General features: G+C 37.1%; 1 protein-coding gene across 2 annotated transcripts in view; it reads right to left on the reverse strand.

Moving 5' to 3' along the window:
- Positions 1-25,666, reverse strand: part of LOC114665599 (apoptosis-stimulating of p53 protein 2-like) — a 68,090-nt gene that overhangs the window by 10,913 nt on the left and 31,511 nt on the right. The window contains exons 5-10 of one of the 2 annotated variants that reach the window (XM_028820193.2): positions 17,019-17,120; positions 12,591-12,762; positions 8,297-8,478; positions 7,647-7,811; positions 4,488-4,716; positions 1,450-1,595 (exon numbers count right to left, since the gene is read on the reverse strand). In XM_028820193.2, the coding sequence (XP_028676026.1) occupies positions 1,450-1,595; positions 4,488-4,716; positions 7,647-7,811; positions 8,297-8,478; positions 12,591-12,762; positions 17,019-17,120 (996 nt within the window). The remainder of the gene's footprint in view (positions 1-1,449; positions 1,596-4,487; positions 4,717-7,646; positions 7,812-8,296; positions 8,479-12,590; positions 12,763-17,018; positions 17,121-25,666) is intronic. The other variant, XM_051919309.1, reaches the window with a different exon arrangement.

Genomic DNA, 25,666 nt, shown 5'->3' on the forward strand with positions numbered 1-25,666 from the left:
TGTAAATAAATTCTTCAAAAATCAGACAATGTGATTTTCTGGATTTTTTTTTCTCATTTTGTCTCTCATAGTTGAGGTATACCTATGATGAAAATTACAGGCCTCTCTCATCTTTTTAAGTGGGAGAACTGGCACAATTGGTGGCTGACTAAATACTTTTTTGCCCCACTGTATGTCTTAACAAGTGTTTGAATGCTTCATTATTACTAATTATTTTGCTTTTTTGCTTCCATTGTTGGCAAAGCAGGCACAATTTATGACTCATGCACTGCGCAGCCTTAACATGAAAAAACTCTGCTCATCACAAAAACAGGATTTTCAGTGCATGGAAAGGGACATGATCAAAGAGAAAAATGGAACAGGGTCACTTCATATGTCTGTATGTGTAAAAACAAAATCTTTCTGATCTTCTCTGTTCAGGCAAAGTGATATTTGACTTGTCCACTATTGTCAATGCCCAGTAAACAGGGCAACATTTATGAGGACAAGAGCTTTCTCCATGGCTTAAATGCAGAGAGCCTGTATTATAATGTTAGTTTATTAGTTTAACCATGATACTCACATTAGCTGCTCTTTACAATAAAATAAAAAAATAATATAAATAAATAAAAGGTTAAATATTTCCAGACTGGAGCTGCTGATTAGCTGTGTATACTGCATTTTTGTTTGTTAGTCATTCATACAGAAATACAGGTATCAAAATATTTTTAAACCGTTACCAACACTGCTCTATTCTGTTTATTTTCTCGCAATGTGTATGTGGAACCTGATGCTACTGCTCTACTACCAGGCTGCTCTCCTGCATAAAAGTCATCTTGGATAAAAGAACGTTGGAATCATGGAATTGAAACATTCTTTCACCATACAGCACGGCCAGCACAGAAAACCCAGGAGTGGGTAGATGGCCAGTTGGCGGAGGTCTCCTGGACTGTGACTTTATTTCTGACTTTCTCTTTTAGAATTTTAACCTCCTCTGTTGTCAACTGGTCACAGTTCATCAATTAATGGACAGATATTGTTGCTTTCCATTTATGTTTAATCAGTTTGTACCTTGTTCTTCACGTGCTTTAACAAAACTGCATTTATATGTGTACCAGTTCTATATTGAGTAATCAGTGTAATCTGTACTCCGTGAAGAGCACACAAGTTGTTTTGTTATTTATTTCTGAATAATTGTTAATTGACATTTTTCTGCACATAGTTAAAATAATTTGTAAGTATGCTTTGATATAAAAAAATAAAACAATTAAATTACTATTTTTGTACTACATTTTTCCCTTCCCGAGTACAGGTGGAGGGGCTATTTATTGGTCACTAATATCAGTTATCGGAAATCAAAGACTCTTTATCTGAATTGGTGGCAAAATATCTGATCGATTAGGCTGTAGTGACAAACTATAGAAATTTCATGATTACACCAAAAAAAGTTCTTATTGCAGTTCTCTGTACCTGTGCTTCCTGTAGAAGATTTTCAGTACTCTGGTTTTTTCGTAGATTTCCTGCAGGTGGCACACTTGAGGAAGCATCTGTTGATTCAAACATAGAATATGGACGGGTTTGCTTGCCTTTGTCTCTCATCGTTACTTCGTCTTCACCTGCGACAACAGCAAAAACTGTTATAGTTTCAAAATTATTGATTTTTAAAATTGTCCAAAAATGAGAAACTAGTTATAATAATAAATATTACATAATAATATATAATATATAACATAAAAAATATGTGCTATGATGACTATGCCTTTGTTGCTTTCTTATAATACTATATTATAATAATTTAAAAAAATTAAATTAGTGAAAACATGACCTCCCCTCCCTATCTAAAATTCTATGTTGATGAATTCCTAATACTAACATTCTTAATAATGTGTTCAACAGTCTTGCCCTTTTTAAGATCAGCATCTATTATCTTACTCATTAAGCTAACTGGCCAAAAGTTACCAGAACTATTTCTCTAAGCTTTTTTTCACAAAATGGGATGACACTTGCTATTTTCCAGGACGTAATGATTTAAAAAAAAAATTGCTAATTGTGTATTTTCGTTGAGCACTTTAAAGTAAAAGTCAGCAGCTCCCGATGATTTATGTGGTTCAAGAGTTTTTAAATTCTAATAGCACCTTTATTTTCCAAATCACCTCCAAATTTCACTTATCTCCAAAACATGTGGTGTTTGATTAACATACTTTTTTTTATTACTGGCATGTTTCCTTCCATCTTCACTTGTGGAGACATCAGGAAAAAGGTTTGAGAATTAATTGAGGGCATTTGCCATGTCCATTGCTGCATTATATTTTCCCTTTGCTGTCCTTAATACACTTTGGCTCCTCTTTTAACAAAGTTACTGGAGTAACCTTTTATGTTTGACCTTTTCACTTTTATCTGTATTTTTCAGCAATTGTCTTTTGTCACTTCATATATCCATTTCAAATGGAAATGACACATGGGCTCACAGGGCTGCTTTATTTACTTCAATTTGTTTATCACTTTTCCATTCATCCCTTTAATTAGTTTTTATACTTAACTAGAGGGTTCTGCCTCTGGACCGCTTTGCTTGCCAGCCCCTGGTTGTGAGCCCTGGGCACCTGGTATCTCATGGCTGAGCCACTAAAAGGGTGTTGGGGGACCCCTCTGTTAGAGAAAGCAATTGTATTTAAAGAGTTGGTATAGAAGAGTATGCAGGGCGCAGGAGGAAGACGGTTTGGTCCTTGGTTTTATAGATAGAAAATCAGTTACTTGAGTATTTCACTACAACTGTGCATTTTAAATACCAATGGATAATAAAATGTAGTAAAAAGTAAAAGTAAAAAAAAGTATATGTGAAAAAGTAAAACGTAATAAAAAGTAAAATTAAATTACATTAACGCCTCGTCAAAAACAATATTAGGAATTATAGTACTGTACCCTCTAACTTACATTCTATAAACATTAATTTTTTTTAAATTTGTTTGCATAATGTTCAGAATATTTTTCTCTTTCTTGTTTATTGAATGATTCTTTGTTCTTAATTTTTATTATATGCAGCTCTTTTTTGTTCAATTTCTTTTTTTCAAATGTTATTACCAGCTATTGTTGCTGTTTTTCTATTGTGATCTAAAATTCAACATACTAGAACAGATAATTTGCTTTTCTGCCTTTGCCATTATAACCGACTGTGTTAAAGGGCGAGTTAGCAGCATTGAGAGTGCCATGGGGTGGTAGGAAGAGAGGATGTGCATAGTAGGAGTAATGATTGGGTGGGTAGTATAGAGGGGAGCGGTCAAGGCTAAACATCGTGGACACAACAGAAAACTTTTTTAATAGATATTTTCACAAAAACCATAAAACATCTGCTTAACACTTGCCATGCTAATTTTAAACAGTTTTAGTTTTTTTCATTTAATCTGCCAAATCACTGCAAAACTTACTGTTGTCACACACACGCATGGGAGGCAATCAATGGGCTTGACTAAATGTGTTTAGACACTGGACTGAGGGTTGGCAAGGCACACTAACACCACTTCCAGCTCCATCACTGACAGCACTTCCGGTTTCACTATCAACCTCCTGTCCAACCCCATCACTGATCTCACTTCTGGTGCACCTACTCGCCTCTTCCTGCCTCCCCTCTATAAAACCACCACACTCCTCTGTTTCATCCTCAGTCAAGTTTGGATTCAGGCATAAGAGACTACTCAATTTGTATTGCTATTTTTGAGCGCTATTTTTTCAAGTATATGGGGTGGATCCCTTGAACCTTTATCTTGTCCTTGTTTTCTGCCTCGTTACACTGTATTATGATCACTGTATCCTGATCCTAATGGTTCAATAACTTGCTTATTCAACACTAGTTTTGATATTCTGCAATAATCGAGACAAGACAGGTTTCACTACTCATTTTTGTCTTTGACATACCAAATTAAAAATAAAATGATTATATGCATGACCTCTGGCTCTACTTCAGTATTTCTAGGATTTTTCCAGTTGGGGAATTTTAAGTACCCAGATACCATTTCTATAACACTTTCTCTAATGAGGCTTTTTGATATATAAATGTAGTTACCAAAAACAGTAATGTTAAATCTAGTGTAATTCAAATTTGAATGCATTATCAAACCCTGTACATATTTTTAAGGCACGGAAACTAAGGTTGGAAGTACCCTGAATTGATTTCATTTGCAACAAAAGCTTCAGTCTATGAGGGTTACTAGGAACCACAAATGAACATTGTTGGTAATATATTCCCAATCCCACTTTAATGGCACAACATTTTCATATCCCCTTATTCCAATATTTGAGTAAATGTATGACAAAATCTATGTTAAAAAGCTTATAGATGAAACAAGCAGGAGAACAAGATATGGCAAAAGAGTTTCAGGTTGTTAATGGGTGATAACAATATGACTCAGTACCAGTTACAGTAACAAATTCAGCCAAAAAACAAACCAAATTCTCAGAAACTGTTACAAAATGGTGGCAATTTAAACAAACATACTGTATTACTTATGTCTTACCAGGAGTCAGCTTAGACAGTGAAACACTGCCTGATTTTCCACTTGGTTGGAGCTGAACTTTTAGAGGACCATCCTGAGTGGGCAGCACTGCATTGCCATCGGTGTAAGCAGGTTTGTTAATCTCTGGTTTGGATGTGCCACGGGGCCAAGATTGGATATAAGGTTCAACTGCTGCCACTCTGCTCTGTGACAATCCAGTCTGCTGAGGTGTAGTACCATCTGATGGAACCTTTAAAATGGATTTTGAAAAAAAAAAAAAAAACAATTACCATTATGAACATTCTTTTTTTAGATTTTTAAAATAAACACTACATAGGTTATACATACCTTACGGACGATTTAAAAATTTATTTTACACATAACCCTAATAATGTCAAATTAAATACATAATAAACTAAGCTATAGCCAAAAGGTATAGGTGTAATGAAACAGTAGATTGCAAAGAAGGGAACATTTTACATTTTTGAGAACAGAGACATGCTGGTCATGAAATAAAAAATTTAAATATTCCTAGAATTTCTGACCTTTAGACATGTTACGAATAAAAAAAATAACATATTTCATAAGTTATTTTAAAACGGTCAGTAAACGTTTGCTGTGGAACTTACTGGCAATTAAAAGACATGAAAAAACATGTAAAATTCACAAAAATTGTATTATTCCCAACATACTGTGTAGCAACAGTTGAGAAAGCTATAAATAAAGATTTGAAGGCTAAGATAATGTTTAAAATGCAATTTTTAAAAGATGGCAACTGGGATAGGATGAGGCTCCTATACCAATCCACTAAGCCCTGAGTAACTCTAATGAGTATAAAACTATACTTTATTATTCCATGTTATTGTTTATTGCCAATAAAGTGCTACTTCTACCAAATTATTGATAAAATTAGGCATTGCAATAGGTATCAGACAATTATGACTGATAAAACTCTGTTTAAAAAATAAAGCACAAATTTGCGTCTAAAACAGGAATACAAAAATGAGATAACTGCAGTACAGAAAATATTTTGCAGTAACACTACTACAGTCAGACTACATTTTGTAAATAAGTGGGGAAAATATAACAATATAAATAATGATATTGGGTGGTATGGAAAGATACTCCTGAACTAAAACAACTGATCACCTGTTTTTGAGAAAATAGGGATTTTAAAGCCTATGGCATAATTGGTAAGCAATCATTTCCTGTTTAAATGTCAGATTTATAATAAAACATTCAAAAATGACAGAAAAATTTTAAAAGAATGGTTCATGTGTGAAAAATGCATTTTATTAGAGCATGACATTTGTAATTGTGTTGCTTGGGTTTAAGAACGTCATACTTATCACTTAAGAAAAAAAAAAAAAAAAAAGAAGTTAAAGGTTATTTCTGTGCTAAGGAGGAAAGAAGGCAAGTGAGCCTAATGAAGGCTATATAGCCAAAACTTTGTCTCTTACTTTCTTCTTCAGTGTGGAAATTTTTTTTTTTTTTTCATTTGCAGATGCACGCTGACAAAGCTCTTCACTAACTTTCTGTTGTGTTGTTTCACCCGGAAAAAAATAAAAAATAAATAACCAGATATAAAAAAATGCCCATTTTGCTATATCATTCATCATATCTACTTAAATAAATCCATTTAAAAGCTTCTCTGTAGGTTTTAGCTTCTGGTGGACCTAAGCCATTTGGGAAACTTATTCTCAAAATTTAACTACCATTCATGGATGTTTTCATCTTGAGGTTGATGGAGAGCATCTGGGAGAAAATTAGCTGGCTTGAAATGGACTAACCAATAATGACCTAGATATTATAGGGTAGGGTGAAGTTTTGATTTAAATTAGGTTGTAAAGTGCCTGTCAAAGCTGGCAGCTCTGAGCTTGACCCTCATTTGTCTCTGTGATTGTGTTGTAAATTACAACTGTGGTGCATTCTACGTACTCTGTAACAGTTGAATATTTTTACTAAATTACATTTATAATTATTATTACTGTGCAATGAATTGTCCTTTACTGCAAAATTAATTCTATTTCTCTAAATTTTATACATAATTATACTGCAAAATTTGGCAAAGGCCTTCAGAAGCTCAAGAGGACTAGATTCTAAACAATACTGAAAAAAAAAAAACAAAAAGTCTTTCTGCTGCAATGAGGAGGTCATAATTGGCAGATCTGCATTTTATTTAACACATATAAACTACATTTTACCACTCTTCTGGGTGACGATGGGTATACACACACACACAGACAGACAGACATTATATATATGGGTATTCCAAGATTGTGCCTGTCATAGAAGAACAGAACAGAAATCTGCACTTTTATATTTTTTATACAAAAATAATATAAAGTTTAAAATTCCTAGAATATTTTAAAATACCTAGCAATATAATTATCTTAAGTATTTTACAATAAAATTGATTCAAGATTTTCTATTCCCTCAGCCCTTGGTAACAAAATCTGGAAGCTTCCAATCGTGGATAGTGTATACTATGAGTTAAAAAGCAAACCCCACAATAAATGTTGTATTCTTTCAAACAAATGACTAAAACAGTTTATTGATCCCTAAAACTTTAATACTCTCTCAGAAAATAACCAAGCTAAAACCGTCAGTTCTTTAAGTTAAAGGACATAAATAATTATCTTGGTAGCCTCAGCAACTTTCAAAAGACTAACTAAAAAGGAGCAGAAGTAAATCTCTGGTTTTCTTATTTACTGCCCTTGGCTAATTAATATTCTCGTCAGAGACAAGGAAAGAAAAATACCTACAAAAAAGCAAGAAGCAAATCTGCCTAAAGCAGTACACCACAGATTTGCTTCTTTCATAATACTGTCAAAACTATAGACTTTTGCTTTTAAACCTGTTCAAAAGACTAATGAAAAAAGAATAAACAAGAAATAAACAAAAAGGCACAAATATGATGCCTGAAAAAACACACTTGTTCTTCAAACTCTATCCCCTTAAAAGTTCTCCCTAATATATACTGCAGAAACTGAAATTCAGAACTCATACCTAGGTGGAATAAACAATAACATTTTATGTACATATAACATCACCACCATTTACACATGAAATAAATGCATAAATTATTCAAATCTTACTCTCAGCCACAGAATAATACAAATAAAAGGAATCCTACAGAATATATATCATAGTGAGAGTATAATAAGAGTGAAAACTCACTGGTACATTTTCTTTTTGTTGGAGAGCAGCCTTTTTCTTCCAGAGACGGTCGCGGAGCTCATTCACTCGTTTGTCCATTAATACTACCTCAGAGTTGCGCTTGTTTAGACATTCACGTTGTTGTTGTAACTTGGCATTTTGTTCTTGGTTCAGTTTGTTCCTTAACTGAAGACACAGATATAAAAAAAAATTTAAAGGAGAATGAAAGCTCACAAACTACTGCTTAAAAACATTTTGCTACCATTAGAGGCAACAACTATGTTAATGTTCTCAGCCTCTTTGGCTGACTTGCACTAATGAATAAAAGTACAATTTAAAATGATCTTTTTAATGAAGAGTATTTTGACTAAATATGCAACAAGCAAGCAAATGTAATGCAAAAACTGTTGTTCTGTTTAATTACCATGGAATATACCTGATGCTTATTGTGCCAATAAAAATAAAAGAAAAAAAAATGGGGAAGTAAAAATTAAAGTAGCAAATATCTGAACATAATGTAACAATATTTACTGCATGCAATGTGATTACAACTTAGTGTTACACTTCAGTTAACCCAGTTTTCATTAATGAAATAAGATTTTTTTGATTGACTCTACATTTCTCTCTCTTGCAACTAACTTTAACGCAATCTTTGTTTAGTAATTTCCCACCTGTAACTCCTTGTACAGTCGGTCAAGTTCTGCAACAGCACTTTGATTGTCATGCAAACTATCAATCTTTCCATTTTTTAACATTTCCAGTTGTCTACCAAGTTCTTCAACTTTGGACACAGCCAGAACCAGTTCCCTCTGTTTCTGCTGGAACAGACTGTTCATTTGTTCAATCTCTTCCACTAAACAAAAATTACAGACATTACAAAGACTGAAGCATAAGAATTGCTGGCACAGCACGTAATATAACAAATCTGTATAAAGGAAGGATTTTAAACTGCACACAAACAAGTAGGCATGTAACAAAAACATTATGTCAAGAAGATTAAAATAATAACATAAAAATGAAGTTAATTGTTATGTGCATGACCTACAAAGACAACTGATTACACACAGTATATATACATACATTTATACATACATACATACATATATCCATCCATCCATCCATTGTCTCCCGCTTATCCGAGGTCGGGTCGCGGGGGCAGCAGCTTGAGCAGAGATGCCCAGACTTCCCTCTCCCCGGCCACTTCTTCTAGCTCTTCTGGGAGAATCCCAAGGCGTTCCCAGGCCAGTCGAGAGACATAGTCCCTCCAGCGTGTCCTGGGTCTTCCCCGGGGCCTCCTCCCGGTTAGACATGCCCAGAACACCTCACCAGGGAGGCGTCCAGGAGGCATCCTGATCAGATGCCCGAGCCACCTCATCTGACTCCCCTTGATGTGGAGGAGCAGCGGCTCTACTCTGAGTCCCTCCCGGATGACTGAGCTTCTCACCCTATCTTTAAGGGAAAGCCCAGACATCCTGCGGAGGAAACTCATTTCAGCCACTTGTATTCGCGATCTCGTTCTTTCGGTCACTACCCATAGCTCATGACCATAGGTGAGGGTAGGAACATAGATCGACTGGTAAATTGAGAGCTTCGCCTTGCGGCTCAGCTCCTTTTTCACCACGACAGACCGATGCAGCGCCCACATTACTGTGGATGCCGCACCCATCCGCCTGTCAATCTCACGCTCCATTCTTCCCTCACTTGTGAACAAGACCCCGAGATACTTGAACTCCTCCACTTGGGACAGGATCTCGCTACCAACCCTGAGAGGGCACTCCACCCTTTTCCGGCTGAGGACCATGGTCTTGGATTTGGAGGTGCTGATTCTCATCCCAGCCGCTTCACACTCGGCTGCGAACCAATCCAGACAGAGCTGAAGATCACGGCCTGATGAAGCAAACAGGAAGGGGAAGCAGTGCAGTGTCAACACTGAATATGGTGGGGATGGTGCGCTGCTGACCTCGACTCGGGACGTTGTGGGTCGGTGGGGGGAGTACTTCGAAGACCTACTCAATCCCATTAACATGCCTTCCAATGAGGAAGCAGAGCCTGGGGACTCAGAGGTGAGCTCCCCCATCTCTGGGACTGAGGTCACCGAGGTGGTCAAAAAACTCCTTGGTGGCAGGGCCCCGGGGTGGATGAGATACGCCCGGAGTTCCTAAAGGCTCTGGATGTTGTAGGGCTGTCTTGGTTGACACGCCTCTGCAACATCGCATGGACATCAGGGACAGTGCCTCTGAATTGGCAGACCGGGGTGGTGGTCCCCCTCTTTAAGAAGGGGGATCGGAGGGTGTGTTCCAACTACAGAGGGATCACACTCCTCAGCCTCCCTGGAAAAGTCTATTCAGGGGTCCTGGAGAGGAGGGTCCGTCGGATAGTCGAGCCTCGGATTCAGGAGGAACAGTGTGGTTTTCGTCCTGTTCGCGGAACAGTGGACCAGCTCTATACCCTTAGCAGGGTCCTGGAGGGTGCATGGGAGTTTGCCCAACCAAACTCCGAGAGTATGGGGTGCCGGCCCCCCTGATAAGGGCTGTTCGGTCCCTGTACGATCGTTGCCAGAGCCTGGTCCGCATTGCCGGCAGTAAGTCAAACCCGTTTCCAGTGAGAGTTGGACTCCGCCAGGGATGCCCTTTGTCACCGATTCTGTTCATAACTTTTACGGACAGAATTTCTAGGCGCAGCCAGGGCGTTGAGGGGGTCCGGTTTGGTGGGCTCAGGATTGGGTCACTGCTTTTTGCAGATGATGTTGTACATAATATATACACATACATATATACATACATACACATACATCCACCTATCTATAGAATGTATTTATGTGTCTATATATAACATGCAGATCATTCAGGCAGTGTAAACTCCTTGACTATCATGATGTGAAAGCTAACTGCATTAAGGGGAAGTTCTATTGATTAGGATAATATTGTTTGTCTTTCCTACCCAACGTGTTTAATATATTCCCTCTATACCTGTAGTGTTTGGAGGTCTGAAGCTCAACAGGTATAATACCAAGATGGAAGCAGTCTATGTACCTATTAAAGCTGATGTGCATAGATGGTGACATTCAGGCTTTCCTGAGACATCCTAAGTACTTTGAGCATGGGACAATCACAATCACTTTAAAAACACATTATTTAGTAGACTATTGTTGTGGGACGTAGTAGCACTAAGTCCCACATCTAGAAGCTTGGTGATTAGTCTTGAGAGAACAAGTGTTAAATGTTGAACTGTAGTCCATAAAGAGTATGTTGGCTTTGTAATACCGTCTTTTTCCGAAATTAAGACATCCCCCGAAAATAAGCCCTATCGAGATTTTCGGAACTTTTTGTAATATAAGCCCTCCCCCGAAAATAAGCCCTAGTTAAAATAATGTGAAAAAAAGAATTCGTTAAAAAATGCTGTTGATTTATTAAGTATGTTTAGCTTCCCTAATACTCGTATTTCAGAGAAATGTTTGAAATAAAATATTCCGAGAAATTCATTGTTTACCTCTACAGTTCGTTTCAAATTAATTCTTGGAATTTATCTTAAAAATACAACATAAGGCAGCATGAATACATAAATATTGTGTCCGCTCTGCTCTGCTGTGTTGTACTGCGTCGCGCATATCGCAGAGTATGGTCGAATGAGGTGGGGAGGGGGCGGAGGGGGGCATGCATATGCGGAATGCGACGGAACGCGTCGTTGGCGCACACTATAAATAATTGTTCGTTAAGGCAGCAGTCTACATTGAGCGACAGTGCAGATACAGTGTTTGTTCATTTCAGTCTTGTAAGTCTGATTATTTCCTCATACGTAATTTTATTTTTTATAAAGTGAATAATTTTTAACCGCAGTTAAAATGAGTACAAAACGAAAGAGCTATTCCGTCGAGTACAAAAAGGGAATTGTGGAAGACTCCAGGGGTGTAAATCTTGATTTATGACGATGTTCCAGAAGAAGATGACATGACTGTAATTGAATCAATTTTAATTTCTGTATTCTGTGTAAAATACATAAATATTAAATAAAAATATATAAATATACTTTTATTTTTGTCCTCCCCCGAAAATAAGCCCTAGTGCGTATTTTGGACCAAAAAAGAAAGTAAGACAGTGTCTTATTTTCGGAAAAAGACGGTATATGGGTTTACCTGGACGGTTTAAAGTGAAAGGGATACAACAGCATCTGTAGATTGTGTGTGGTTATAAACTAGAGGAGGTCCAAACATTGTGAAATTTTAGGTTTAATGTGTCCCAACACTAGGCTATTAAATAATTTTATCACAAGAAGGAGTGACTACAGATCACTGATCAATAACCTTCAGAAATGTCCACATTATTTGACACTGGGAAAACTGTTTTAGGAATATGTGGGAACAGTACATTATTTGTTGTCAAAACAACAGCACACATAGAAAACATTAAACCTCATCCAGGAGAAAGAATTTGTATGTTACTGGACTGGCCCTTACCTTGTAATTCACAAGCATTTGTTTGCTCTTCACATATATCATTGGTGCTGCTATTCTCAGTTTCAAGCTTATCCCAATAATGCATTTAGCAACTGTAATTTTTTAGCTTTCACTTCATTTTTGTATATTTTATATTATTGAATTAACACAATTGGTGCAGTAGATGACACAATATTTGGAATATGTAATGCTTACATTTTCTTTTTTGAAGTTCCCAGCACCAATAAACAATCATCTTTCATAAGGATGTTGTATAGTTCACTTAATGAAGTGCTAATGCTAAATTATTGGTGGTGCAGCATTTTTGTGCAAAGTTTCTTTTCACTTCACTTGCCAAGATTTATACTAGCATTGTACTCAAACTCTCTTATGATTTTACTACAGTAAAAACAGCAGTATTTTGTTCTTATTTTGAACAACAGTATTCTTACACATTATTGGGATTCAACAACATATATGTCAGATTTTAAGTATTTAAGCACCTCGCACAACAGGGTTTCTTAACAGCTTACCAAGTTTTCCATTGCTAAGACGTTTTTGCTCCACTTGCCCTTTAAGGGCCCTGACTTTCTTCAGCTTGGCTTCCTGGTTCTCAGCAATTTCTCGCAGCTTTAGCAGTTTCTCCTGCTCAGAAACCAGTTGTTGCCGCTGGTCCTGCTGTTTGAGAAAACGCAGCCTTTGCTCCTAGAAGACAAAGGTTCTTTTCTTAATAAGACTGGGGTTAAAATAGAAAAGGCAATGCAGTAAATAGTACTCTATTACGATACTTAGTATCAATATTTGCTTTTAACATCAAATAACCTTTTTATGTATATAAGGAAACATACCACTGACAATGGACAGTAATGGCAACATATACATTGCAGCAACTGGATTCTATGTAACGTTTTTCTCACCAATACAAGGCAGGTAAAAAAAAAATAAATTAAAAGTGGATTCCTACAGCAACAAATTGTTCTCTTTCAGTGAATTAGATGTTTAACCTTAATTTTGATTGCTTTGTGCACATTTTATTGCACTCATGATAGAAAAGCGACATTGAATTTTGATATTACAATCAAATTTTATGAGATAACCTTCCAATAATGTTTCAGAATTTTGTTCACTTTTATGACGGTTGCAACTAGAGCCAGTCATGAAACAATAGTGAAAAAACTTCCAAAACTAACTATGGGCTTGACCCATAAAGGATGGGATGCACTCTATACATGGCATTTCTGAATGACCCATGCATTGCCCGTTCTAGTGTCACACACTATGGATATTCTCAGGTATTCTGAGAATAGATATTCTGAGAGTCATCACTATCAATGATGGCATCACCATTTTAAGGCTGCCCAGTTTGCCTGAGCTTGACACCAATACAGTAGTAATTAATGATGACAAAGAGTCCAGGCAGACTTTGTAATTAATGCTCAGAAAGGATTCATACAGTTAATCATCAGCAAGTTATCAACCCATGATCTAAGGGATTACCTGAAGGGCATAATTACTTTATAGAAGGTTAAAAGTAATGATACAACAATCGTGACAGCCCAATTTAAAATCTCCTGGTTTCAAGTGCTGGTGTTCCATTGGGCCTTAAAAATCCACCCTGACATGTGTGAGAGCTTTCCTGCAACCATTATTGTCTACTTTGACACACCACCATATCCTTAAAACCAATCTAAGCCATGAAATATCATGCTGTGAAGACCTACATCCAATGAGGGTTTTGTTAATAAGTGACACCACTGCAAGATTTGCCTGAAGAAGTTCAGAGAAAATTTGCCTGTTAGAGCAATTTTATCTAGAATCTACGATGACCAACAACTTGCTGCTTGCCAGAGGGAACAATTCAGGCATCTTTGATCATCATGGAGGTAGGTTCTCAGTCAGAAGAAAGTACAGTGCCAGAATTTCTTTCAAAGGTAGACAACAGTTTTTTTTTTTTTTTTTTAAATAAATGTGCCACTCTGTGTTTGCTCTCAGGGTCTGGCATGGTGATAATGTCATCTGAAAAGCGAATGAAGCCAAGCACAGCTCAGTAATTTAACACCACAACCATCTCACATACTCATTACATGTAACGGACTAAGAGCCATAGGTGAAGACAAGACCAGTACCAAACATAATCAAAATAAGTTCATCACAGTGATCAGGATCACACATTACAGTGGTGTGAAAAACTATTTGCCCCCTTCCTGATTTCTTATTCTTTTGCATGTTTGTCACACAAAATGTTTCTGATCATCAAACACATTTAACCATTAGTCAAATATAACACAAGTAAACACAAAATGCAGTTTTTAAATGATGGTTTTTATTATTTAGGGAGAAAAAAAATCCAAACCTACATGGCCCTGTGTGAAAAAGTAATTGCCCCCTTGTTAAAAAATAACCTAACTGTGGTGTATCACACCTGAGTTCAATTTCCGTAGCCACCCCCAGGCCTGATTACTGCCACACCTGTTTCAATCAAGAAATCACTTAAATAGGAGCTGCCTGACACAGAGAAGTAGACCAAAAGCACCTCAAAAGCTAGACATCATGCCAAGATCCAAAGAAATTCAGGAACAAATGAGAACAGAAGTAATTGAGATCTATCAGTCTGGTAAAGGTTATAAAGCCATTTCTAAAGCTTTGGGACTCCAGCGAACCACAGTGAGAGCCATTATCCACAAATGGCAAAAACATGGAACAGTGGTGAACCTTCCCAGGAGTGGCCGGCCGACCAAAATTACCCCAAGAGCGCAGAGACGACTCATCCGAGAGGTCACAAAAGACCCCAGGACAACGTCTAAAGAACTGCAGGCCTCACTTGCCTCAATTAAGGTCAGTGTTCACGACTCCACCATAAGAAAGAGACTGGGCAAAAACGGCCTGCATGGCAGATTTCCAAGACACAAACCACTGTTAAGCAAAAAGAACATTAGGGCTCGTCTCAGTTTTGCTAAGAAACATCTCAATGATTGCCAAGACTTTTGGGAAAATACCTTGTGGACTGATGAGACAAAAGTTGAACTTTTTGGAAGGCAAATGTCCCGTTACATCTGGCGTAAAAGGAACACAGCATTTCAGAAAAAGAACATCATACCAACAGTAAAATATGGTGGTGGTAGTGTGATGGTCTGGGGTTGTTTTGCTGCTTCAGGACCTGGAAGGCTTGCTGTGATAGATGGAACCATGAATTCTACTGTCTACCAAAAAATCCTGAAGGAGAATGTCCGGCCATCTGTTCGTCAACTCAAGCTGAAGCGATCTTGGGTGCTGCAACAGGACAATGACCCAAAACACACCAGCAAATCCACCTCTGAATGGCTGAAGAAAAACAAAATGAAGACTTTGGAGTGGCCTAGTCAAAGTCCTGACCTGAATCCAATTGAGATGCTATGGCATGACCTTAAAAAGGCGGTTCATGCTAGAAAACCCTCAAATAAAGCTGAATTACAACAATTTTGCAAAGATGAGTGGGCCAAAATTCCTCCAGAGCGCTGTCAAAGACTCATTGCAAGTTATCGCAAACGCTTGATTGCAGTTATTGCTGCTAAGGGTGGCCCAACCAGTTATTAGGTTCAGGGGGCAATTACTTTTTCACACAGGGCCATGTAGGTTTGGATTTTTTTTTCTCCCTAAATAATAAAAACCACCATTTACAAACTGCATTTTGTGTTTACTTGTGTTATATTTGACTAATGGTTAAATGTGTTTGATGATCAGAAACATTTTGTGTGACAAACATGCAAAAGAATAAGAAATCAGGAAGGGGGCAAATAGTTTTTCACACCACTGTAAGTCTCTGATCTACATGTCAACAGAAAGTTTGAAAGATGGGGTATTAACTGCACCAAAATCAATTGAAACGCCTTGTAATTAGTAAACCCACAAGGATAGTTTTGCCATGCTATGGTTCTGTATGTTTAATTGTTACTCTGCACAAATGATTGGTAATAAATGTGTTAGATAAAGCTCTATAATTTATAATCTTTTAAAATTCTAATTGCACAAGCAGATAATTTTTTACACAGCATAACACTCCTCTCTTTCTGAAAACTATCACTTAAACAGCCATCTCAGGAACATCTGAGCCATACAAAAGGCTTATTACCTAGAAATAAAACTTTTTTGTAGATGGTTAAACCAAAAAACCTATAATGAAGATGAATACTTGATTACTTGTTTGTGTTTTATTGGTATTCAGATATAAGTAGACATTCTACTTCTCTAATTAATTTCCTTCAACAATGTATGGCATGATTTTATTTCATAATATGGGTGTGGTTCATATTTCAAACAATCCGGACACTGATAAAAAAAAAAAAAAAAAAAAAGCAAGTTTTATAAGAGCCTTAAAGAAAGCCTTAATAATCATTGTCTTAGCCAAAAGTGAAGTTAGTAATAAAATAATAATAAAACTGACCCTACGTAAACCATTCTGTTATCCAGTGTCAGATTTCTTACAGAACTAAACACTACTTCTAGGTTGTAACTATCCTATCCCCAAATTACTAAACAGGAAGTGAAAGAAGCTATTGAGATGCATACAGCACGATGGTGCCTTAGCTGCTGGTAATATGTAACTACAGGTAAGATTGTGTGGTAAAAATGTGTGTGTAAAACCTTCATTTACAAAATTCCTGTCCTTTCCTGCAATTTATATAAAATTTTGATGTTAGAAAATCTCATCTATGCAATGGTAAGAACTTCAAACCAGAGCAAGCAGACGTAACACAAAGAATACTGAGGCACAACATCTACAATAAACCTATTTATTTATTTTAAGTCTTAGACTCAAACTGTTAATGCTGTGATGAAAACTAAAATAAGCAAAGAAATTAAAATCCAGGAACAAAAACCACAAGAACCTCAAAGTACACAAAATCTGGTATCAACATGTTTGTATCTATTGAAAAAGGTGAATATCAGGATTTATTTAATCTTTGTTCTGCCTGTTTATCTACCTTGGAGGCCAGTTGCTGCTGTTGGGCTTCAATTTGTTGCTGCTGCCGTGATGCCATCTCTTGCAGCTCAGTTAATGTCATATCCATCCGAGGACCTCCTATCTAGGAAGGAAAAAACATTGTTTTATGCACTCACACTTCATAAACACAGTAGGATTACAACATGCATTAAAAGTTTTTTTCACAGATATACTGCTAAAATATGGTTATGCAAACAGAAACTATCATATTGTAAGAAGGTTAAATTCCTTTTAAATGGATCAAAGCCAGATTTAACTGAGTACTGGGGGATGACTCCTCCAGTTTGGCATAGCAAAACACATTGTAATTTAGATTGTTGTATGCTTTACAAAAATAGATTATTTTTTAAGGGTTTTAAACTGAATAAGTTATAGCCTTCACACGCCATCTCACCTTCTCAAACTGCCTTTGCTAGTGAAGGTTATAATATAACCATCACACCTATGAGACCATATACACTTTCACACTATAGTATATGTAGGCCTAGACAAAAGGATTGTTTCATTAATAACATGCCACAAGCAAGAACCAACTGAAGAGGGAAAAAAATACATTCATAAATTAATGCAGAAGATCAGACCACTATGAGCCTGGCCACAAAGGTACAAGTGAATAGGAGATAAATGAATTTAAATACTATGTGGACTTGTTTAAATATAAAAAACTGAATAAAAAAGGTAGGGGCAGATTTTTTAAATGTATGCAAACTGAGACAGCTTTCATTAGACTGTAAATATGTGATCATAGCCCAGGATATGGTCTGATTAAACAAATTTGCTTTTAATAAATATAGAGAAAAAACATTTAAAATAGCAACAAAGATTTACATTTTTTCCCCAGCCTACTTCTCAGGGTGCTGGCACATAATTTAGTGATATAGATTAAACCGGTTTCCAAAACCATCATTTTAATGTTGTGATTTTAAAGGTTTGAGACAATGCAATAGATTTATGTGCTATGTGATCTTACTCTTCATTAACCCAATCATGTTCTTTGTTATTTACTTTTGTCTGATCCTTGACTTGTTCGTGTGTGTGTGCAGATGAAAACAAACACTGTAAGGAGACTAAACAGTAACACTGCCTCAAAGATATTTTGAAAACCTCACAACTAAACTATGTCACTAATGTAGACCATTTAAAAATGACAGCAAAACCTTAAATAGCCTTCTAAAATAAGGTAGCTACTTTGAAAACAAATGTGATTTAAGTGAAAAGAGATCTACTGTATTTTAAATGGTATCACACACCCTCAAAAATATATTGCTGAAAATTAAAAAACATAAATGACAAATAAAGCTGCAAGATCAACAGCCTGTGGCCATAATTGAAGTGTTTTGATAATTAACTGATTATAGATTTAGATCACTATTTAAAGCCTATGAAAAACGAAGACCTTGTAGCTCAAGTCTCTACTTAGAAACCTCATATTCTCCTTTTGTTGAGGGGGTGGGGCTGTGCCTTTTTTCCTTAGTCAAAGCACATGAACCCTTCTGTCTGTTTATAAGATTCTATCTGTGTTAATGATTATTACTAATATGATTATGTGTTAATAAAACTGATTATTGATTCATGTATTGTCATTGGAAGTGAGTAAGTGTGTAAAATTTCAAGTCATTTGGACAATAGAAAGTGGGCTAAATATCGATTACAAGATTTGTACCAGACAACAAACAGGAAAAGTTAATAAATGCGTGGTAATAAAATTAAAAAATATATCACTGAATAGGGCAGCACGGTGGCGCAGTGGGTAGTGCTGCTGCCTCGCAGTTGGGAGACCTGGGGACCTGGGTTCGCTTCCCGGGTCCTCCCTGCGTGGAGTTTGCATGTTCTCCCCGTGTCTGCGTGGGTTTCCTCCGGGCGCTCCGGTTTCCTCCCACAGCCCAAAGACATGCAGGTTAGGTGGATTGGCGATTCTAAATTGGCCCTAGTGTGTGCTTGGTGTGTGGGTGTGTTTGTGTGTGTCCTGCAGTGGGTTGGCACCCTGCCCAGGATTGGTTCCTGCCTTGTGCCCTGTGTTGGCTGGGATTGGCTCCAGCAGACCCCCGTGACCCTGTGTTCGGATTCAGCGGGTTGGAAAATGGATGGATGGATGGATATCACTGAATAATTATTTAGCCATTAAAATATTCTAAATAATCTTAAAAGAAAAAACATGTACATTTGTTTGCTTGGGCAATACTGCCCATTCAGGGCCAATTTAAAGCCTGCCTTACTGACACTAAGAGGTAACCAAGTTCATCAGAGTTTGCAAAGTCAACTCTTTGCAAGTCAGACAAAGATATCCCCTAACCTTGATTAACACACTTAATAAGATAAGAAATGCGTCTTCATTTGAATACTTCAGTTCATAGATTGATCTGAGCAGGCATTTCCCTCCCTAGAAATCTCTTTCCAACAGACTTAACCAAATGTGAGAGCAATGTGGCATCCAATCTTAAAACACTTCTGCAGAGGGTTCATGATGAGCCCTTATTGAAGCAGAGTCATGTTTATTATGAATACAATTTTTTGATTATGTCTGTTTTCCTTTATTAATTTTAATTAAAAGCACATAACAATCCATACAGTCAAATCAAACAAACTAAAATGTAACCCTACCCAACAGAAAGAGACAGGAGCAACCAACAAAGCAAATCTTTAAAAGCAGCAAGGAAGGAAGAGAAACCCCCCCCCACCCCCGATATAGAGGCTTATTCTAAAATGTTATTGATTATATCCTATTATATATTTTTTAAAAAGTGATCCTCTGAGTGAGAATTTGATTTTTTTCCAATTTCAAATAGTATACTGTATCAGTTACCCGCTGACTTAAAAGTGGTGCGGTGAGATTCTTCCATTTAAGTAAGATAAGTCTAGTGAAGTAAAGGCCATTATGATTTGTTTGTACGTCTCCACTTTAAGCCCATCTGGGAGGTACAAGGCTACAATTGAATCTAATTTCTTAAAGAGATTTCTTAATATATATGGGGATGCTTTGAAATAGAAAAAGAAGCTTGGGAAGGATGTACCCCTTAACAGTGTTGATTCTCCCTGCTAATGTAAGATGGAGGGTGGACCATCTATTCACGTCTTGTTTAATTTTTTCCATGCAGACATCAACAGTTTGCTAAAAAAGAGCTTTATATTTACGTGTGATATTTACCCCTAGATATTTAAACTGATCTGCTAAGATAAATGAGAAGGTATCCAGTCTAATACTGTGTGCTGCAGAGTTTACTGGAAAGAAGACCTTGTAGCTCAAGTCTCTACTTGCACACTTCTATTCAAATTCATTTTAAGTTCAGATATATTTTGAAAATCTGCTAGTGCTTTTAGGACTGCTGGCATGGAATTTTGTGGGTCAGATATATACAGGTACGATATCATTTGCATAGAGTGATGTTTTCTGTTCAAGTCCTTCTCTGAAACTCCCCTTTATCTATGACTAGCAAAATACCCGCACTTTGCAACAGAGAAGTAGTGTATTAAAGAAGTTATGAAAATGAAAAGGAAACATTTTAAAAATAACATAACATGATTGTCAATATAATTGTTGTAGGCTTATTTTAGTATTGAGAGTGAATTTGATTATTGTAAAGAGTTTAATTTATGATTGTAAATGTTGTGTATGACAAATGTAAGGATCTCTTTGTAAACGACGTTTGCAGCTCTGCCCTCGGGCTGTAAAATGACCAAGCCGTCTACTGAGCTTACTCTTGAGCATGCAACGTACAGTTAGCCATGTGAGAAGCAATCTTGTGTCAAGTCAATGCTGACCTTTTTTAGAGCCTGGTCATGTGACTTATTTATTGTCATAGCGAAGCAGACACTTACTGGAAATTGGAGGCGTTTGAATTGGAACGGTTGGTCAGAGGGTATGACAGGGATGTGAGGAATAAATACAGTCTCCCCTGAGCCATTTCCAGTGAAGACAGTTGCCTCAATGAGGTTCTTGTGCAGAGATTTGATCTGAAGCCTGGTGCTGTTACAAAGTTTTGGTAGTTGTAAGTTTTGTAGTAAAATAATTGGTGCACCGACCTACAAAAGTAAGAGTATGCGGTGGCATGCCGGATGATTAAGAGTGTAAAGAAACTAAATGAAAAGGCAGAAGTCACCAGCAAGAAGACGTGAAGCAAGGCGAACAATAACAGGCTTGAAGCGGTAGAGTAAAGAAGAAGGGAGCAGTGAGCACGCCGAACAGCTGAGGAAAGTAAGGAAGTGAGTGAGGAGGCACATGAGTGCAGGATGTCATTAATGTATAAAGGCAGTAAGCCAACCACGTGGTAGGTTTGCGGACAGTGGCCATGCGGAAAAAGGAAGGGGGACCGGGGGCAGCCCTTGTGCATCTTTGCCGTAAAATAAATCCTCTGTTAATGGAAATAAAGAATGAAACCGCCAAAAAGAGAGGTCAGTTTCGAAAGTTCCTTATGGCATAATGGTGAGAACCGCCAAAAAGAAGACTTATTTTCAAAAGTTCGTTACGGGGCACGGCGCGAAATGAAACATACTTAACATTTGTAAGTACAGTGTAAAGAATGAGCATGGGAAATTTGGGTTTCTACGTATATATGAAGTCGCAGAAATAGTGAGGAGGGGTTTCCCCTATCTATATATACAGTTTATGGGGTACACTCGTTTCCCCCCCCCAGCCTTGGGTGTTGCAATAGGACATGAAACATACCTAACTTTTTTTAAGTACACTGCAAGGAATGAGCATGTGAAATTTCATCTTCCCACCTATATGGAAAGTGGGAGAATTAGTGAGGAGTCAGTGAGGGCTTTGCCTTTTATATGTATAGATGCATTTCAAAAGTAAACAGCCAATGGTTCAATGGAGATTGCACAGAGCAATGGTGATAAGGGCATCCTTGTTGAGTATCTCGTTCTTCTTTAAAATAGTCTGAAATAATGTTGTTAATACAAACTGAGGCGTCTGGACTAGAATAGAGTGGTTTGATCCATGCACATATGTTTGGGCCAAACCCAAGTTTGCGCAATGTGGTAAATAGGCCTTCCCATTCAACCATATCAAATGCCTTTTCTGCATCCAAAGATAGTAAGAGCTCTGGGGTGTTTGTTTAATATAATATACTCACCCATTAAATCTAACTTCAAAGACTATGAGCTAAGTGACTTGCCTTTAATAAATCCAGTTTGGTCTTGTAATATTATAGAAAGGAAGCACTTTCTCAGTCCTTCTAGCTAGAACTTTGGAGAGTATCTTAACGTCATTATTCAGGAGTGAGACTGGTCTATTTGATGCACATTGTAGTAAGTCCTTATTTTTCTTAGGAAACATGGAGATTAATGCTTGGTAAAAAGTTCCAGGAAGAATTTTGTTGTCTAGCTTCTATAAACGTTGCTAATAATAGTGAAGCTAATTTTTTTTTATAATATTCCACTGGGTAGCCATCAGGGCTGGCTGTTTTCCCACTTTGAAGAGAGTTTATAGCGTCTAGCAATTCTGAGCATATCAGAGGTTTATCCATTTCTAAAGCACTAAGAGTATCTAGCTGTGGTATCTGCAAGGAGTAAAAAAAACTCAGATTGTGTGTTATCTTCTTTACACCGAGTGGAATATAAGGACTTAGTACTCTCTAAATGTGTGGGTTGTATTTTTATGGTCAATGATTTTATCTCTATCTGTGTTGTACTGTTACTGCATTGTAGACTTCCTGCTTGTGGATTTGTTGGGCTAAAATCTTATTGGCCTTCTCTCCGTGTTCATAATAATGTTGCGATTTAAAGATGAGCTTTCCCATTTCTTTAGTAATCAAGAGGTTAAATTCCAATTGCAAAATGTGACTTTTACTATAAAGTGCCTCATTTGGAGACCTGGTGTATTCAAGATATATTCTTGTAATTTTGCTAATTACCACAGATGCCTGCTTAGTTTCCAATTTATTTTTGTGAGAAAGATAGGAAATAATCTGTCCTCTTAAAAATGCCTTCATAGTTTCCCCAGAGTACTCCTGCAGAGACCTCTGATGATATATTTGTCTACAGAAAACATTCAATTTGTCTGGATATGAATACAGTTCTCATCAGCCAGTGACAGGGGTTAAGATGCCAGCTATGAGATGAGTATGTAGGGCAAAGTAATTTAAAATCCATGATCAGAGGGGTGTGGTTGGAGATAACAATAGCATCATACTTACAAGATTTGATAATGGGCAAAAAAATTATTGTCTATGAAGAAATAATCAACTCTTGAGAAAAAAAGATGAACTTGTGAGAAGAAGGAATATGCTCTTAGGTTAGGATTTAAAAACCTCCACGTGTCTGATAAGTTCTGATCCATTATAAACTCATTATTTTTACAGCCTTAGATGTTATCACCGCTGTAGCTGAAGACCTATCCAGGTCTGGATTTAAAACACAACTGAAGTCTACAGACATTATAATCCCATGAGTATTCACATTAGGAATATATGCAAATACATTTTGGTGATTTGTCTCATCTGTTGTGTGAGATGGACTCTAGAGCTGAGCTCCGTTAGCAGTGGTGTTATTTTACTCTTTTTTTTTTTTTACTATCATTCAGAGATATCCTGTATTTACATTATACACAAGTATAAATAAGCATGAGCAGCAAACAAAGGGTTTAGAAAGAAAAGGAAAAGGATGAGATAGCTAAAGTTTCATCAAAGTCAATACTGGCCTCAAGTTCACGGTATGGCTTACCAGAGACTGACCTGGAACAGACGGGTGAAGGAACAGAACTGCTAGGACTGGATGCTGAAGCATCGACTCCAGTCAAAAGCGAAAGTGGGAGTAAAACTGCGAGCGAGCAGGCAAGGAGAACTTGTTGATTCCAGGAAGATAATTTGAACTGGGCCTGGCCCTTTCATCCCTGCTGTCAACTGCATCTAATACTCCCGTGACTCAGCAGCATCAACCATAACTGGACTCACAGCTCTGCCTATGGAGCACAGAGAACACCAAAACGCACTTTCCAAGCTGAAGGTAATGACTGCTGCACTCCAGGGGACATAAATGATATAAAGAGTGACATAAAGAAGGATATAAGGGATATAAAGAAAGAAATAAAGGACTTAAACAAGAAACAGCATCTACTACAGCCTTTACAGAAAGTCTAGAAAAAAGTGCTGAAAAAATACAGGAAAATACGAGAAAGTTAACAGAATAAAATTAGAGTACTTGTTGCTCAGCTTGAAGATGTTAAGCAAATGTTTATGATTCGTATTGAAATAGTTGAACAACTAACATCCGCCACTGATGAAAAAGTAACTGCTGCAAAATCATAATGCAAAGTGCTCACTGAGAAACTGGCTGCACTGGAAGATAGCTATAGAAGGAACACCACCAGAATATAACGTCCCCCTGAAAAATGTAAAAGTCTAAACCCAGTGAAATTCACAGTTGAACTATTCTCTAAAATAACCGGAGAGGACTCCAAATGGGACACCATGATATCAGCAGCTAACATATAAATGGATTGAATGCCTCAAAACTGAGGAGCCCAATCGTTCTTTTTGAAAAACTACAGGCTAAAGAAAACTTCAAGTCCCTTCTCACACTGAAACAGATTTTATTTGAAAATAACACATTTCATATTTTCACAGAATTCTCCCCTGCAACTGCTGCTAAACACACTACAAACTACAGCAATTAAATAGCGTCTACGCAAAGCTGAAATCAGATACAGTCTATTGTACCCTGCCAAACTGAAGGTGGATACTAAAGGTCAGTTTTACATTTTTAGGTCTCCGGATGAAGCAGAAAAAGAGCTAAGAAGACTGATCCCAACATCCTTTTGAAACACGTTCATAAGTCATACTGTGTTCTGGCAAGGCAAAGGCCATTCTGCTTGCAAATTGGACTGTTTTAATGCAACATTCTAGCCAGTTTTTTCTGTTAAAACTTTGTTCCATTAAATATATGTACTTTTTAGCAACCAAAAAGTAACTACCTATTCAGTGTTTGTTTTTTTTTTTCTTTTTCTTTTTCTCACTTCACACCCTTGGCGTATTGTATTGGGAATGTACTATCAAACATTATCTCATTCTCCATGGGAACTGTTTAGTATTACAATTTTAACTTTTTCTACACCACTGCTGAGGGGGATGTGGTGTGGATATGCAGTGGGGTCGTTTTGCTTTGAACATGCTTTATCTCTTGGCATGTCAGGGGACAGGGACTTTGTGATGTGTGGTCTGCCTTACTCAAGGAGGCAAAATGGGGGGTTGGGGGTGGAGAAAGACAGCAATGTAATTTCTTATTTATCCTTTCAACCCCAATAACCATAAGTGCCAACATAACAGTAGGCTTCATAGCCATAACACTATAAAGTACTATAATATTTAGGTCAAAGCTATCACATGTAACAATGTACTACCTTAAATTAAGACTACAAAATGTCAACAAAAGATCAGAAGCAATGTTTTATGACCTAACTGAATTTTGTGAGGTGGAATGTCAAAGATCTCAATTATGAATTAAAGAAAAAGAAAGAATTCTCTCACTTAACAGGTTTAAATGCCAAGATAGTATTTTTACAGGAGACTCGATTAATAATTTAGGACCAGTTTTGGTTGCAAAGGGAACGGATTGACCAAATTTTTCACTCGAGCTATACCAAGAAAACTAGAGTTGTGGGAATCTTAATAGAAAGAGATATTCCAT

The sequence above is a fragment of the Erpetoichthys calabaricus genome, chromosome 15, assembly GCF_900747795.2.
Source record: "Erpetoichthys calabaricus chromosome 15, fErpCal1.3, whole genome shotgun sequence".
NCBI lineage: Eukaryota > Metazoa > Chordata > Cladistia > Polypteriformes > Polypteridae > Erpetoichthys > Erpetoichthys calabaricus.